This window comes from Xenopus laevis, chromosome 2L (genome assembly GCF_017654675.1).
Source record: "Xenopus laevis strain J_2021 chromosome 2L, Xenopus_laevis_v10.1, whole genome shotgun sequence".
In the NCBI taxonomy this organism is placed as follows: domain Eukaryota; kingdom Metazoa; phylum Chordata; class Amphibia; order Anura; family Pipidae; genus Xenopus; species Xenopus laevis.
The window spans coordinates 57,673,437-57,689,838 of record NC_054373.1 but is presented as its reverse complement, the minus strand read 5'-3'; the positions used below and the strand labels follow the sequence as shown (position 1 = coordinate 57,689,838).

The window sequence follows — 16,402 nt, the reverse complement described above, 5'->3', positions numbered from 1 at the left end:
GTGTTAGTTTTTGCTTGCTTACAGCATGAAAAAAGAGGCCATTGAGCCCACTGGAGGAAGTGAATTCCAGAGCCCACTAATGCCACCCAACACTGTGTCGCCACTGCCAACCACCCCTCTCTCCCTACTGACCCTAGACCATGGCTTCCATGCACACATCTCTAGGAACTAGGGGTACACAGAAGAGGCATGTGCCTAGGGTGCATTGCTAGAGGGCTGCTAGCCCTTCTATCACCAACCCCTATTCTAGGCCCTTGTCCCCCTATTGGCTGCTGGTTGTTAACAGATCCCCTTTACTCAACGTGCATGCTGGTTAGGGTATGCAAGCACGTGCACAGATGTGAGGTGTTCTGGCCACTGAGTTGCTTACGATCAGCCTGGACCAGCACTTTGGGCCCACCAGGATTTCTTCCTGTCTTCCAGTTGCTAATCCAATGCTATGTAAATGTATGGCGCCGTAAAGTCACAAATGTCATCGATGTGATGAAAGTGGATGATTATGAATAGGATGATACAGTAATATAAATGGCTTTTCTGCAATACTTAAGTATAATTTTATTTTGTAATACCATTGTACCTAGTGTAGATTTAACTGTCCCAAACACAACAAACTGATTTTATATCTATAATGTGCTCCCCTGGGCACATGTAGTGCAAGCATCTAATCAGTCATAACATTTCAATTTGACCATTCACAGATCTGGCCAAGTTGTACTAGAGTTTTTGACAAAGGGTCCGTTGCCTGAGTATAAATAACATTAGTCAGCACCAGATGTCAGCAGTCAGCCATTATAACCATAAGACAAGGTGAGCAACTTAGCTCAGTGGCAGACCGGGAGTTTATAAGAACTGAACTGTAGGCGAGAGCTATTTTGTGTTTGTTATTAGTTGCTGAATTGACAGATGATTTTGACGTACTGTTTGTTTTGCTATCAGATTTCTGTGGGTATTTTTGACACTTATGACATCTTTTTATCTTTAATGAAGTTTTAAAACTAGTAGATAAATATTTGCCATTTGTGACTTCAGGTTATTGTATAATTAAGTACTATAAATCTGAATGACCTGTTTCCATCAGTGGAGATCTCAGTTCTTTCTGGATTTGGAGCTCCCTTGTAATCTTTTGACCAGATAAACTGTGGAGAATCAATTGGCTCTGGATTTTCAAATGCCAAGTAAATCGACCCTTCTTCATCTACACCAACTTCAATCTCATTTGTACCTGTGGAACAAGAAGAATAACATTTATACTGGCCTCAAGAAAGGTCGAAACTATGGGGGTAGAGGGACTCCACGGCTGGGGTTATGGGCCCTTGAAATGGCAGTCCTTGGTGAGTCTAAACACTCCTTTGACATTGAGTGCCACACAATGGACTTTAAGGCAGTTATTTACTAAATATTTACTAAATAATTTTTATGGGCAAAAACTAAATTTTTTTGTGGAAAAAAAACTCAATTTTTTCAGGATTTATTATACCTCAAAGCTGCAAAGAATCTGCCATCTCAAACCTGCAGAGGTCATGTAAAAGTCAATGGCAGATGTCCCTTTTAACAATTTGAAGATATCATGGTCTGCGCTGGGTTTAGTCGGACAATCGAAAAAATTCTGGGATTTCAGGTAATAACTTTTGGTGATTTGGGTGTTAAATCTCAAAAATTGGTATGATTCAGCTTTTCTCTAGAGTTTATCGAGTTTTTTCCCAAACCGACTTTTATTTTATTTTATTGATAAATAAGATAAAAGTGGGGATGGGAGTTTAGTTGAGCTTGGTTAATATAAATATAAGATAAATTTGAGTTTTAGTAAATAACCCCCTAAGTCTCTGTACCCTTGAGTTTGCTCAATGGCTTGTTGTCACACAATATCATGAACCAAAATATTATTGACCCTTTTGTCCGAAATCAAGGAAAACAAAAATTGTACAGGTATGGGACTTATTATACAGAATGCTCAAGGGGTCCTGGGGTTTTCCAGATAAGGAATCTTTCAGTAATTTGGATCTCCGTACCTTAAGGCAAGGGCCACACGAGGGCCAAAATCAGATAGCTGAAATATGTTGGCTGTTTTCAGCCCTACCCCGGGCAGTAGCCTCCTCTCTCTTCCGAATTCAGAAGTGTTGAATTGGAAGCGGCAAACAGACTATGCAGAACTCAGCGAAGAACCGCACGTCTTTGCATTTTGAGGCGAAATCGTCTGTTCATGCTGCTTCCAACTCAACACTTCTTTTTTTTTTTATGCATCATTTATATAAAATTCTTGGGAATGGGGTACAGAAAGTAAAAGGGGGAGGGAAGGGGGTAGGGGGAAAAATTGAGCAGATGCTCCACATAGAACTAAATACAACATCATATTCAGATACAGTTATAATAATAAGCAAGATGTTCCACTTATACAAACACTCTCTACAGCATTTTAGTGTTGCTTACGGATTTAATGTAAAAATGTAAATAGTGAGTATATCAATTCATTAAAAATTAATAAGTAAGTTACAGAATTATAGTTTTTAAATAAAGTGCTCATTCATTAACTTTATTAAGAAGGGCAGACTAAATCAATTTAATTCTACCAATTCATTAATTACCAATTAATTCATTTGCAATTGATCCACTGCCTAAAGTGCATAGGTGTTAAAAATAAATTAATTGCGATACTTAAAGTGCAAGTGCATTAGTCCAACATAGGACTTAGAAAATATGTGAAGAATAAATATATGAACCAAATTAATTAACGATAAATCAATTACCCAGCAACTCAACCCGATATAGAAGTAAGAAAATTGATATAAAAGAAGGTGGAGTAGTCCCAAAACTTTCTACCTATTGCAATTACTATCCCTGGGACACCACAAAGCAAAGAAAGGCAGGAAACCCAGGACTGTGATCTCGATTATTAAATCTGGCCCTATCTATTAAAGAACTGTCTAGACCTCACAAAATCACAAATCCTCTCACCCTTGAGAATCCCAGTGTGGGATACAATAGAAAGGGAAGAGAAAAGAGTGGGGGTTGAGTGCCGATTTCCAACAAACAACTTCCCCCCTTGACCAATTCTGATAATTAGATAAAAGGCTTGAAGCTAAGGTTTTAAAAAAAAAAGTATTTTTTAAAAAGCTTTTAAATAGCAGAGTTCGCCAACACGCGTTTCGCAAGTAAGGCAATGATTTGATTTTTAGAAATGAACCATAGGATTATTGGTTAGAAGAGGGGTTCTTTCCTTTTTGTTCTTTCCATAGATCCTCACCCCAATCCCTGCATTGTGAATCAAAACAGGGTTGATAGGTCTCAAGGAGTAACTTGTACATTTTGGATAGAGGTTTACTAATTTCTTTCTGAGAAGAGAATATTGATTCCCAATGAGTTTCCACTCTCTCCCAATCTTTATTCAATCTTGTATATATAAATCCTTGCAATTGGGTATAGCCCCAGCTATCTCTAGGATGTGTACCCCACCGTTTTTGCATTTCTGCCAAGGGGATCATTCCATTGTTTATAATGAAATCTCTTATTTTAGTGGTTTTAGTTCCCCATTTCTCCCATCTACTAAAAGCCCTGTCAACCCATGTTTTAATTTGTTTTTATGCCAAATTTTCAAAGTAATACCAACTAAGGGATCATGTTGTAGTAATTCCTTTTGGTGTTTTATCTATCTCTGTCCATGGATTATGTTCAATTGGATATCCTACTATATCTTTCTCTAGTTAACACCGGTCTTTTGACTTGTTTCTATCACACCAATCCCATATTCGTACTAAATTAACAGCTACATAATAAAGGTGAGGATCAGGGAGCCCTAAGCCTCCTTTTTCTTTAGGAGATATTAGTACTTTATATTTTATTCTGGGAGTCTTTCCTTCCCATACAAACCTAAATATTATTGTTTTGATAGTGGAGAAGAAAGATTGGGGTATTGCTATAGGCAGTATTTGGAAATAATATAATAGTTTTGGCATAAAAAACATTTTAATAGCTTGTATTCTCCCCGACCATAACAATAAAAGTTTTTTCCAATTGTCTATTAATTTCTGAAGAATACTTATCAGGGGTAGATAGTTTTCTTGATATAATTTCCCTATTTCTGACCTTAGTTTAATTCCTAGGTAAGTAGTTGATGGACATGCCCATTTAAACTGGAAGTTCTGTTTCAGTACATTAGCTCTAGCGTCAGAAATGTTTACATTCAATATCTCTGATTTGTTATAATTAACTTTAAAGTTGGAGAACTCTCCAAAATGTTTTAATAAGTCCATTACTTTCGGCAACGCGAAGTGCGGTTTTGTAATGAAGAGCAATAGATCATCTGCAAAAGCCATGCATTTATATTCTTTGCTATAATGCCGGAAATATCAGAATCCTTCCTAATGTGAGCCAATAAAGTTTCCATAACAAGAGAATTGGCGAAAGCGGGCACCCCTGTCTTGTTCCATTAAATATTTGTATCTTTGGAGATAATATCCCATCAATTTTAATTCTGGCAGTTGGAGTATCATATAAAGCAAATATTCTTTGTATAATAGCTGGGCCAAATCCAAAGCCAACTAATGTTTCCCTCAAAAATCCCCACGACACCCCTATCGAAAGCCTTTTCCGCATCAGTAGTATGATTGATGGAATATTGCTCTTTTTAGCTAGGTTAATCAGCGAGATAATTTTAAATGTATTTTCTTTCCCTTCTCTTTTAGGGACAAATCCTTTTTGGTCAGTATGTATTAATTCTGCTAGGTAATTTTTGATTCTATTACTTGTTATTTTAGATTTTTACGTCTATATTAATCAAAGAAATAGGTCTATAACTTCTGAATGTGGAAGAGAGAGGCTACTGCCTTCGGTAGGGCTGAAATCAGTCAGTGTATTTCAGCTATCTGATCTGACAATAGCACCACCTGCTAGTCAGTTTCCCACCAGTCTGACCACTAAGTAGTCAAGGAAGTTGTCAGGAGAAAGAAAGAGGCTGCTCTGATGTTCTTCTGCTTAGGAAAAAAATAGAAACATTTCTCAAATCTTTTCTAAGCAGAAAAACATCAGAGCTCTTTCTTTCTCCTGACAACTTCCTTGACTACTTGGTGGTCAGACTGGTGGGAAACTGACCAGCAGATGGCACTGTTGTAACAAAATTAATTTATATTAACAGTACGTGTTTCCCTTAATATCTTGGAATGAAAAAAGAATAAATAATGAATGTAAATTACAAAAGTGCTTAGAATAGCACTCTCATCAATTTTAAAATCGCTTATTTTAAAGGTTTACTTATCCTTTAAGAGGATTGAGACTTACAGCTTAAAGGGCAATTCACCTTCATTAGCAAAACTGTAATAAAACCTGACTCTAAAACCCCCAGAAATGTGTTCAGACTTTCCATAACCTGCCCAATTTTGTAAAATGGACATGGTATTTAGGGGATGTGGTCACAAAATGGGCATGGTCAAATAATTTTTCACTGTGCTATACTTGGCAGAACTTTTTGTCCCTCTTTACAATTTTCAAATGTGGTATGAGTAGGGATTCATTATAATGTAAAGTACAAACTTTATTGCTGCAGAGAAAAAGTCATTTTTAAAAATATTTTTTTACATTTTTTGGATAATGGGTTTCTGGATAACAGATCCTATTGGACAAGTCTATGCTATGTAAAACTATAATGAGAAAAACAATTAATTGCATATAGTTGAATTGAACCCAACAAAATCTTATGTATCAACAGAGCAGATATCCCTTTCTCCATGCACATGCTACTTAACCTGGTTTAGTTTCAGCAACTACTGGATCACAGGGCAGAGATGGCATTCCCGGTCCTGCTGCATTAACTCCTATCACACGAAGTTCATAACATTTTCCTTTTTCCAAATCAGGTATCTAAAAAAACAAATTGAAAAGAGAGTAAGCTCTATTATATGTCTTAAATAGCATTTTAATGCTAGATGTGAAAACCTTTAAGGATACAACTCTATATTACCCTAGAGTTATCTATGCAGGTAGAGTGAACTAGAGCAGGAGCTCTGTGCTTTTAAATTATCTATTTAATCAAGAACATTAGTGGGGCTTTTATTAAAATTCGAGTTTGTGTAATGTTAGATATAATAAACTCCAAATAAACTCTAATTTTTAAAAATGTTTTAATCTATTTATAATTTTCTATGGGTCAGAGAATTCGAAAAGCTTGCAAAAAACGCCTAGAAATTGCCATAGACGGCTCCCATTGACTTCTACATGAACTCATGAACAGCTTTTCGATGGTGAAGTTTTATAGTCAAACTTTACAAATTTTTTAAGCCTAATAAATATCGTACATATGATTCATTGAAGTAATTCACTTTTGATATATCACCCCCATAGACATTTTGTGCATACAGCTACTAAAAAATGCTACTAAAAATGCCCTTCCCTTTAAACAAAAGAGAGATGATATGTCCATATATTGCAATATATTTGTTAATTAAGTCATCCCATATCTGTCCAGTGCTACACTTACTTTCATTGATTCATTTAGAATTCTTTAGCTTCATTATACATTATACATTTTACACAGGGACTAGGTTTTACCTGCACCATTGTTTTTCCGGGTTAAAATAGTTGCTTTTTTATTGGCCACTACTGGGATCACCGGGGTGCACCCTTATATCACCCCAACCTAATGATTTAAAAATGTTTTATTAGCATGGCCACATAGTTTGAATGCCAAGCTAAAGATGAATAATTCATTCCTTTTTATTTCTGTGCTTACTCTCATATGTGTGTCAGATACTAGATTTTCATTAATCCTCTTCCAGTCCAATCCAGAACCATGCTCTCGGATTTCTATGATATAGCCAGTGACTGGACCAATTCCTGTGTAAATTGGAGCTTCCCATTGTAACATAAGGGAAGAGTTCCGCACCTCTGTACAGCTGACATCGTAGGGAGGACCTGTAATTATATTTGCACTAAATGCCAAAACATATACTGTGTAAATTCATCCGATGAATCTGTTCATTTCATGTTATTGGTCCCTGGAATGAAGAGTGGCTTCCTATAATTAATTGTTTGCATGGCACCAATGTAATTTTAATGTAAATTTGCCTACATGTAAGGGAAATATATTTCTTGTATTTGTGCAGGTGGTTTTAGTAAGCGATACTTTAGTTTATACAATGTCCTTATGGGAGGCTTTCTGTAACGTGCACTAGAGAATTTTGTGTCAGGTTGAGTCTGTTCTTTTCTGTTCTGTCCAGAGCTATAGTGCATTGTAGAAGTAGGTTGTGTACAGCTGATGTATTCATATTAAAGAACAGATACATGACTAATGACTGGATCAGAAACAAAAGTCCAATCAGCATCTTTTTTGAGGCTTGTGCAAGTACCACAGCATCCTGTGCCTGTTGTTGACTTCAGCCATAAGCAAAATATGACCTGGTTCTTTAGTACTCCATTATTCAATGCAGGTAGAGGACAACTATTATCTACCATTACCAAAATACGTCTACATATTTCCACCTACCTGTGTCACATTAGGCTACTGCTAAAAAAGAACTCCTAACATTTCTAACAAGTAATGCTCCATTTCTCCTACTTTTGGTGCTGTTCATTAAAATCTTTCTTCCTGCACTTTTGCTCATGTAAGTGAAAAGCCCCCCTAAAGCTCATCTTGTTAAAAAATGTTATTCTGTACATAGAAAATGCATAGAAAGTGAAAGCACAGATATAGGGAACAGTGATTTGTACACTACCTGGTTCTGGCATTGTCCACTCTTCACATTTAAACAGTTCGCTTGGCTCTGACATCCTTCCAACGCCAGATGAGTTCAAGGCTTTCGCTCGGAACTCATAAAAATGGCCTTCAGTCAGATCTGTTACCTTGACAGCAATCAGAACCTTTATTACAGTCTGAAACATTTTCAAGGTGCCCTGATTACAGTTATTCTGAAGGCTAATTAGTTAAAGGTAAATTGCAAGTAATTGTTCATGGTTACTGATAGATGCGACAATCATTGCAGATGTAGAAATAGAAATTTAGTGAAAGTAGAAAAATATTACAGGTATGGGATCCAGAAACACGTTATCCAGGAAGTACCGAATTAAGGAAAGGCTCTCATAGACTCCATTTTATCCAAATAATCCAAATTTTTTAAAATGATTTCCTTTTTCTCTGTAAAAATAAAGCAGTACCTTGTACTTGAAACTAAGATATAATCAATCCTTATTGGAAGCACAACCAGTCTATTGGGTTTATTTAATGTTGACATGATTTTCTAGTAGACTAGAAAGAAAGATCCGTTATCCAGAAAGCCCCAGGTCCTGAGCATTCTGGACAACAGGTCTAATACCTGTACTAAGTTGAAAATACATCAAAGCTGTGCAGGACTTAAACATTTTTTAAAAAAGGCAAAGTTGAAAATATTGGTTAAATCTGCACATTTTGATATTTTTCTTCTTTGATATTTTATAAACAGGACCTTTAGTTAAAGGGATACTGTCATGGGAAAAAACATTTTTTTCAAAGTAAATCGGTTAATAGTGCTGCTCCAGCAGAATTCTGCACTGAAATCCATTTCTCAAAAGAGCAAACAGATTTTTTTTATATTCAATTTTGAAATCTGACATGGGGCTAGACATTTTGTCAAATTTCCCAGCTGCCCCTGGTCATGTGACTTGTGCCTGCACTTTAGGAGAGAAATGCTTTCTGGCAGGCTGCTGTTTTTCCTTCTCAATGTAACTGAATGTGTCTCAGTGGGACATGGGTTTTTACTATTAAGTGCTGTTCTTAGATCTACCAGGCAGCTGTTATCTTGTGTTAGGGAGCTGTAAGGCTAAGGCCACACTAGGCGATAGCGCAGCGATTTGACTCGCGGCGACTTTTTAAGCCGCAATCGCTGGGGAAACTTTTGCGCTGGCGTCTATGGGGAATCGCGAAAAATCACCAGCGTAAAAACACACGCGGCGATCTTTTCTCTACTGTCGCTCGAAATTGCCTCGCTAGGCGATTTCGAGCGACAATAGAAAAAAGATCGCCGCGTGTGTTTTTACGCTGGCGATTTTTCGCGATTCCCCATAGACGCCAGCGCAAAAGTTTCCCCAGCGATTGCGGCTTAAAAGTCGCGGCGAAAAGTCGCCGCGAGTCAAATCGCGGTGCTATCGCCTACTGTGGCCTTAGCCTTATCTGGTTACCTTCCCATTGTTCTGTTGTTAGGCTGCTGGAGGGGGGAAAGGGAGGGGGTAATATTACTCCAACTTGCAGTACAGCAGTAAAGAGTGATTGAAGTTTATCAGAGCACAAGTCACATGACTTGGGGCAGCTGGGAAATTGACAAAATGTCTAGCCCCGTGTCAGATTTCAAAATTGAATATAAAAAAATCTGTTTGCTCTTTTGAGAAATGGATTTCAGTGCAGAATTCTGCTGGAGCAGCACTATTAACTGATTTATTTTGAAATATTTTTTTTCCCATGACAGTATCCCTTTAAGGTAAAGCTTTTCATTTTCTTTTTTTTCCCTTAAATAAAGTATTGCTAATGGGTAAGGTGTTTACTAAGCCACATAAAATTTCCTGGACTTTTTATATTACCTTGCATATCCTCTTGGGGATTGGTTGACTGTTCACTTCTTGCCAAGTCACTTCTAAGGAATCATGCTGGTCTAGAAAGTAGCCAAGGACATTCCTTCCAGCAGTGAACTTTGGAGCTTTCCAGCTTATGGTCATTTCATCTTTTCCACAGCACAAGAGTGCAAAGCCATAAGGAGCAGAGGGACAATCTGCAAGAAAATCACTGCTAACCAGCTGGATTTAAAGTGGTACAGCTCATAATGATAATATAACAGTCTATACCTGGTATGAATGCGCCCTTGTTCTCTTTTTTATTTTAATAGAAAATTATGTAACTGAATATGTATTTTGGATCTTTTTACTAAATAAATGGTTAGAATTTTGATAAACCAATCTATAAAGCATTATTTGTGACCCCAGACAGCTGACAAAAAGAGCAATGTTTCCCAATGGCCACCATGTATACATAAGGCACATTGATAAATGTCCCAACATAAATGTCATACCTGCAATGGTATAACTCATTGTATTGAGTGTTGGAATATTTTTAAAGTAGATATGGAAATGAAAGTTGTTCTAGTTTTATTTGAGCAGTTTTACATATATTGCTGTAAAAAGCCCTACATTTTTACAATGTAGGGCTTTGACCTGATTATTTTAAATAAGTATAGGGCTTCTTATACTTTTCTTCATTTAATTCATTATCTCACCTGAATATGTTACAGTCAATTATATAAAGATAATAGGACTCATTTACAATGCACCATGCAGTGTAAAAAGGGCAAAAAAAGGCCGCAACCAGACAATTTTTTTTGCACTTTGGCCACTGCACAGGGCATTGTGCAAATAGTCTGCAGACTCCGCCCTAAATGGGATGCTTCCTGTGTTAGATAGCGCTTTGTTCAAGAGGGCTTGGCAAAGGAGGCACGTAGCCCCCCCTTCCCCCTGTACCTTGCATGTCATCCACACTTACAAGGTATGGAGTATCAGGAGGCACAGCAAGCTTTGGGGCCCTGTCCTTTGTGACAGGCAGTAAGGACAGGCTAATGCTTCCCTTGTTATTGAGCTCTGGATTTTGCATCTGAGGTTAAGTGATGAGAACAGCATGCAGGGGGGCAGAAATGCTTCCAGAATGAACACCCCTGGGTCATGAATGACTCCTTATGTTTCTCTGAAAGAATATCCCATAAAATCTTAAAAATGTATTTCCATTTTCATATTGGGGATGCTGCAGTCCTGAAATTAAGTGATTAATAAAAGTTGCATCAGTCCCGTTGATTATTTGACCTCATATTAATTCTAATTTATAACATTAGTACAATCATGATATACATACAGATAGCCTCACTGATGCTGATTGGCTCAGATGGAGGGGACCGTTCACTTAGCCCTGCTTCATTAACTGCTCTCACACAGAACTCATACTGCTTTCCAGTCTGTAGCTCAGGAACAGTAAACCTGCAAAAAATATTTGCCTTTACACTGTAAACATACATTCAATGGAGACTGTAAACACAGTTAAAAACAGCTAAAAATATAAATATGATCTAATACAGTTAAATGATACAGAAATTCAGTCTATTAGTTGCTGGTAGGTATGTGCTAAAGGTAATTTATGTTTATAATAACTCTCTCTCCCTAGTATCAGTGATACCTTTCAGTTCCAGGCTTCACCCATGACAGGTCCCTAACAAATAGTAAGCAGGAAAGAATAATATCTGTGCTGAGTTTTGGTGGAATGCAACAATTGCTTACCGTGTGCCTTGCAAAGGCTTGTTGTTTACTGTCTGCCATTCCTCTTCTCCTGCAAGTCGACTATATAAGTAATAACCCAGAATCTCAGGATCACCCTCTACCTTTTGCCACTGTACCACTGCAGATGTGTTTGTGTCTCTGAAGGCAATGATATGCCCAGGTGCTGGAGGGATGGCTATAGTTAAGAAAATATTCATAAAATTAGAAACTATTTGCAAAATGTTTTAACCTAGTGCCTGTGTGTTGATATATGTTTCATGCATTTTCTAAACAGATGGACAAAAAAGTGGCTTGACCAAGATTTCTAGTGGCTTCTTTAAAGGGGCAGTATATCCCCTCGTTCAACATGAGTTAATTGAAAAGGGCTTGTGCTGAATATCCTTTTTGTCTATTTTTTTAACCAAGAAAAATCTATGTTTTTCTTACTTCTTGAGCTAAACAGGGCAAACAAAGATACTATTTATCAGTATTTAGTAGGCTGGTGGGGGCTGTATGGGCTGATTGGGCCTCTGTGTACCTGAAATGCCAGGGCCTATTTTAATTCTCAGTCCGGTCCTGGTCAGGACACATAGTTCTATAAATACCACAGCAATCTTTTATTCGCCATGTTATTGAACATATTCTTTTAAAGAAAGTTAAAAAAAAGAAAAGTACTCCACAATCAATATGTTATTAGAAGTTGTTACCTAACGTTGCTTTGGGAGAGATGGGTTCACTTGGGTCTGACGGTCCGCTTACTCCAAATTTATTTGCAGATCGTACTCGAAAACAGTAAGATTTGCTTTTATCAAGATGAAGCAGAGAGCACCTTGGAGAATTCAGTGTTGTTTCCAGCATTATCCTTTGCCAGTTGTTGGTGCCTGAAATGGCCTGGTTAAGAGAGAAAAAAAAATGTGGATATTAATGCTTGTGCAGGTCATGTAGGTACCAGGAATAGCACTGCCTTTCATGCTCTGACATTCCTTGGCTACATATTGTGGGGTCCTTACCTGTTCTACATAATAAGAAAGAAGCTCTTTCCCATGCGGATCAGGTTCATCCCAACATAAAACGATATAGTCTTCATGGATCTCAGAAGCATGGACATTTGTTGGTGGCAAAGGCAATTTGACAGATTCTGTTTTGATTAGTGCAGAGGCATACAAAAAGAATATAATAATTATATATATATATATATATATATTTATATATATATATATATATATATATATATATATATATATATATATATAAATATACTGTATATACAGTAGAATATGCTATCATTTCAACAAAGTTACTGAAGGCCAGTAGTATAGATTAAACAGATTGATGTTATTATTTCAGGTGAACAGAGTGACTTGACATTTGCCACTAATTATAATGGGCAGTATACCCACTTTTTCAACATGAGCACAATGAATAGGGTTTGTACTGAACATACTGTTTTTGCATATTGTTTTAGTTAGAAAATATCTGTTTTTTGTTGTTTTTTGTTATTTTTTGAACTAATGAATACAATGAAACCACCTTCATTTTATAACTTCATCTTAAAAATAAACCACTTTTTATTGCCATATGGGGCTCATTTATAAAACAGTATAAAGCAACTGTTTGAATAAGAGAAACAATTGTATAAAGCAAAGACCTAACAAAGGCTCACTTTATGCATTAGCTGTCCCCTCTAGCTTGGGTGACTAATCTTCTCCAAATGCTTTCCCAGCAGCTAACATGCAAATTGCCGCTGGGGAAGCATACATGGCACAAAACTGCCCAAAGTTTCCTCGCGAGGAAACTTCAGGTTATTTCGGAAAGTAGCGGCATTTTGCATCTTAGCTGCTGTGGAAGCTTATGCAGCTACTTTTCTGCGATAGAAGAGATTAATTGCGGGGCAAATGATCTCATCATTTGGTATTGCCATTTGAACAAATGGCCTAGTTTAATGGGGAGTAGGAACAGGAATTAAGTGAAAAACAAAACAGTTTTCTATTAGCTCTTGTATAATAGTAAACCACTAGGGTATATATTTTTAAATAAGTTAAAATGAATAAAGTATATTTTTATTGTGCTCATATATAGGTTTATACCAGCACTTTAACAAATATTTTCCTTATATAAGGAGCTTACATGACTATGGTACTTAGGGGCAGATTCACTAAGGGTCGAATTTCGAAGTTAAAAATACTTCGAAATTCGACCCTCGAATTGAAATCCTTCGACTTCGAATATCGAAGTCGAAGGATTTAGCGCTAATCCTTCGTTCGATCGATCGAAGGATTTTTCGTTCGATCGAACGATTAAATCCTTCGAATCGAACGATTCGAAGGATTTGAATCCAACGATCGAACGAAAATCCTTCGATCAAAAAAAGGTTAGCAAGCCTATGGGGACCTTCCCCATAGGCTAACATTGACTTCGGTAGGTTTTACCTGCCGAAGTAGGGGGTCGAAGTTTTTTTTAAAGGGCAAGTACTTCGACTATCGAATGGTCGAATAGTCGAACGATTTTTCGTTCGATTCGTTCGATTTCGTTCGAATTCGAACGAATTTAACCAATTCGATGGTCGAAGTACCAAAAAAATACTTCGAAATTCGAAGTATTTTTCATTCGAATCCTTCACTCGAGCTTAGTGAATCTGCCCCTATGTGTAACTGTATTGTTTAGGACTATTTGTAAAATACTCATTGATACACACTGATTCCTAACTTACAATTTATATTTTTGTCTGATTGCAAAAAAAGAACAATTAGTAACATAAAGGAAGTGGTGGGCGAACAATTAGTAACATAAAGGAAGTGGTGGGCGAATGTAACTTACCTTGAAGATCATCTCTACAAACTGTGATTGTCCTTTGTTCATCATACGGGATCACTAGAGAGAACTGAGATTTAGCAGCAATCCAGGCAGCTTTTGTTATTTGTATTATTTGTTAACAGTAGGTCTGTCGAAAGATGTGATACCTGTAAACCTGAACCCCAGAGCAAAAACCTCCACCTTCATGGTTTACCTAAGATATTCATATCAATTTGGTCCTCATGACAAGCTTTGTAAACATAGTTAAGCACTCAAAAGAGGGTAAAAGAAGGGGGTGAAACCTCATTCAAAAGATCCTCCTCACCATGAGAACCATTATAATAGCATATATGCTGCATTTTGTACTCAATTAGAGCAGTTTAGTAGTATTAGTATTCCCTGAGAATTAGATGCAGATGTTAGATGCAGTGGTTTCTTAATGGTGGTGTATCTCCTTAGGGCCGGACTGTATTTCCTATATAGGTACCAGACGGCCATGCTTTGTCCAGTAGTTTTGGAGCGGGGACAGCCCTTTAATGCCATATATAGAAAAAACTAGTTCCAAAAATATTCAAACTTCTTAGCCCACCAACAGATACTTGCTGTAAAGTCCATCATAAAAGACACATGTGCATTGACTTTTGCATATGCACAAGCTGGAATGGAGAGGGGCCAGGCATGCCTAGGACAGCAATATGTATAAATTCAATGGTGTCATTGGGGGGCCCAACCTGATCACATTCAAGCCCAGCCTTGATCAGTTGGACTTAGATTTAGGATAAATGTTTATTTCTACTTAAACCTAACAAGCTACATTATGGTTCACCTTCAGTGTCGGACTGGCCCACCGGCATACCAGGAAAACTTCCGATGGGCCTGGGTGTTATTGGGCCCTCTTGCTTCTAAACATTTAGTCTATTTCATGGTCATTCCCTATTTCTTTATGGGGAAAAAAAGCTTAATGATGCAAGAATATAGTAAGTAGATTAAAAGACTAGGAGAATAAAGAGGTTGAGTGAGAAGAGGAGGAATAATAGTTTAAAAAGTGGGCCCACAGTCTAGGGTTTTCTGGTGGTCCCCTGGCATCCCAGTCCGACACTGTTCACCTTTACGTTAACTTTAAGTATGTTATAGAATGGCCAATTCTAAGCAACTTTTCAATTGGTTTTCTTTATAATTTTAGAATTATTTGCTTTTTTCTTCTGACTCTTCTAGGCGACGCTGACTACATCTAAAAAGCAAATGCTCTGTAAGGCTACACATGTATTGTTATTGCTAATTTCTATTTCTTATCTTTCTAGTAAGTCCTCTGCTATTCATATTCCAGTCTCTTATTCAAATTAATGCATGGTTGCTAGGGTAATTTGGAACCTAGCTACTAGATTGCTTAAAATGCAAATTAATGAGCTGCAGAATATAAAGCTAAATAACTTTTGCAACCAATTGCAGATTGTCTCAGAATATCCCTCTCTACATTATACTAAAACTTAACTCAAAAAGCGAACAACCCCTTTAAGTATCTGGAATCTTTTTGCAGGAGTAATGTGATTTTATTACTACATTTTATTTATTATATATTTAGTATTTTGGAATGATCGGGGTAAATTTCATTACAGGTTCTACTTGTTTAACTTTGTATGTTACAAATAAAGGAATTTGTCTATATAATGCTGGATCACAGCAGGTTGTTTGAAAGCATTAAGCCTGTTCTACTCTGATCACTGATAACCTCCATTGCACATTGCAGGATATTCCTTCCTTCCAGTTGTAAATCTTATTGGACCAGCATAAGGGTATATCTATAAGGTTACATGTCCCTGATATCTACTGTTGTTAACCACTGTTGCAGATTAATATAAAACATGAATCCAAACCTATCAATCTGTCTTTCTCAGCAGGATCCATCATGGTGACTGGCTGACTGGCCTTGGATGGAAGACTAATCCCAACCTGGTTGATTGCTCTGACTCTGAACCGATAGGTGTTTCCTTTAGTTAGCCCAGAAACAGGTAACTTACATATCTTCGTCGGGACTTCACTACATGGTGTCCACTGATGTGTTGAGATGTCACACCTGACAAGAAACCAGTGAGGATCATTGGAAACATACTGGACAGATGTTATGGTACATAAGCAACATAGCAAGCACTTGTTCTTTCATGCACTTGCAGGGAATTTTTTTAACTGTAATCTATCAATCTCTGTACATGTACACAGTAACCAGTAATGGAGATGCTCTGGGTAGTTTGTCTGCATTGCTGGGAATAACAATCACATTAGATTTGTACACAAAATCATTTATTATTGGTTGCAGTTATGTTCCATGTGTCACTGGACCAGATGAGAGCAAAGTCATATTATG

The 16,402-nt window shown here is 37.1% G+C and overlaps 1 protein-coding gene across 1 annotated transcript in view; it reads right to left on the bottom strand.

Moving 5' to 3' along the window:
- myom3.L (myomesin 3 L homeolog) overlaps nt 1-16,402 on the bottom strand; it is a 60,303-nt gene that overhangs the window by 23,265 nt on the left and 20,636 nt on the right. The window contains exons 12-22 of the mRNA XM_041581913.1: nt 15,915-16,114; nt 14,065-14,118; nt 12,258-12,385; nt 11,955-12,138; nt 11,269-11,443; nt 10,850-10,971; nt 9,535-9,722; nt 7,701-7,827; nt 6,719-6,900; nt 5,736-5,850; nt 1,066-1,222 (exon numbers count right to left, since the gene is read on the bottom strand). Of these exons, the coding sequence (XP_041437847.1) occupies nt 1,066-1,222; nt 5,736-5,850; nt 6,719-6,900; nt 7,701-7,827; nt 9,535-9,722; nt 10,850-10,971; nt 11,269-11,443; nt 11,955-12,138; nt 12,258-12,385; nt 14,065-14,118; nt 15,915-16,114 (1,632 nt within the window). The remainder of the gene's footprint in view (nt 1-1,065; nt 1,223-5,735; nt 5,851-6,718; nt 6,901-7,700; nt 7,828-9,534; nt 9,723-10,849; nt 10,972-11,268; nt 11,444-11,954; nt 12,139-12,257; nt 12,386-14,064; nt 14,119-15,914; nt 16,115-16,402) is intronic.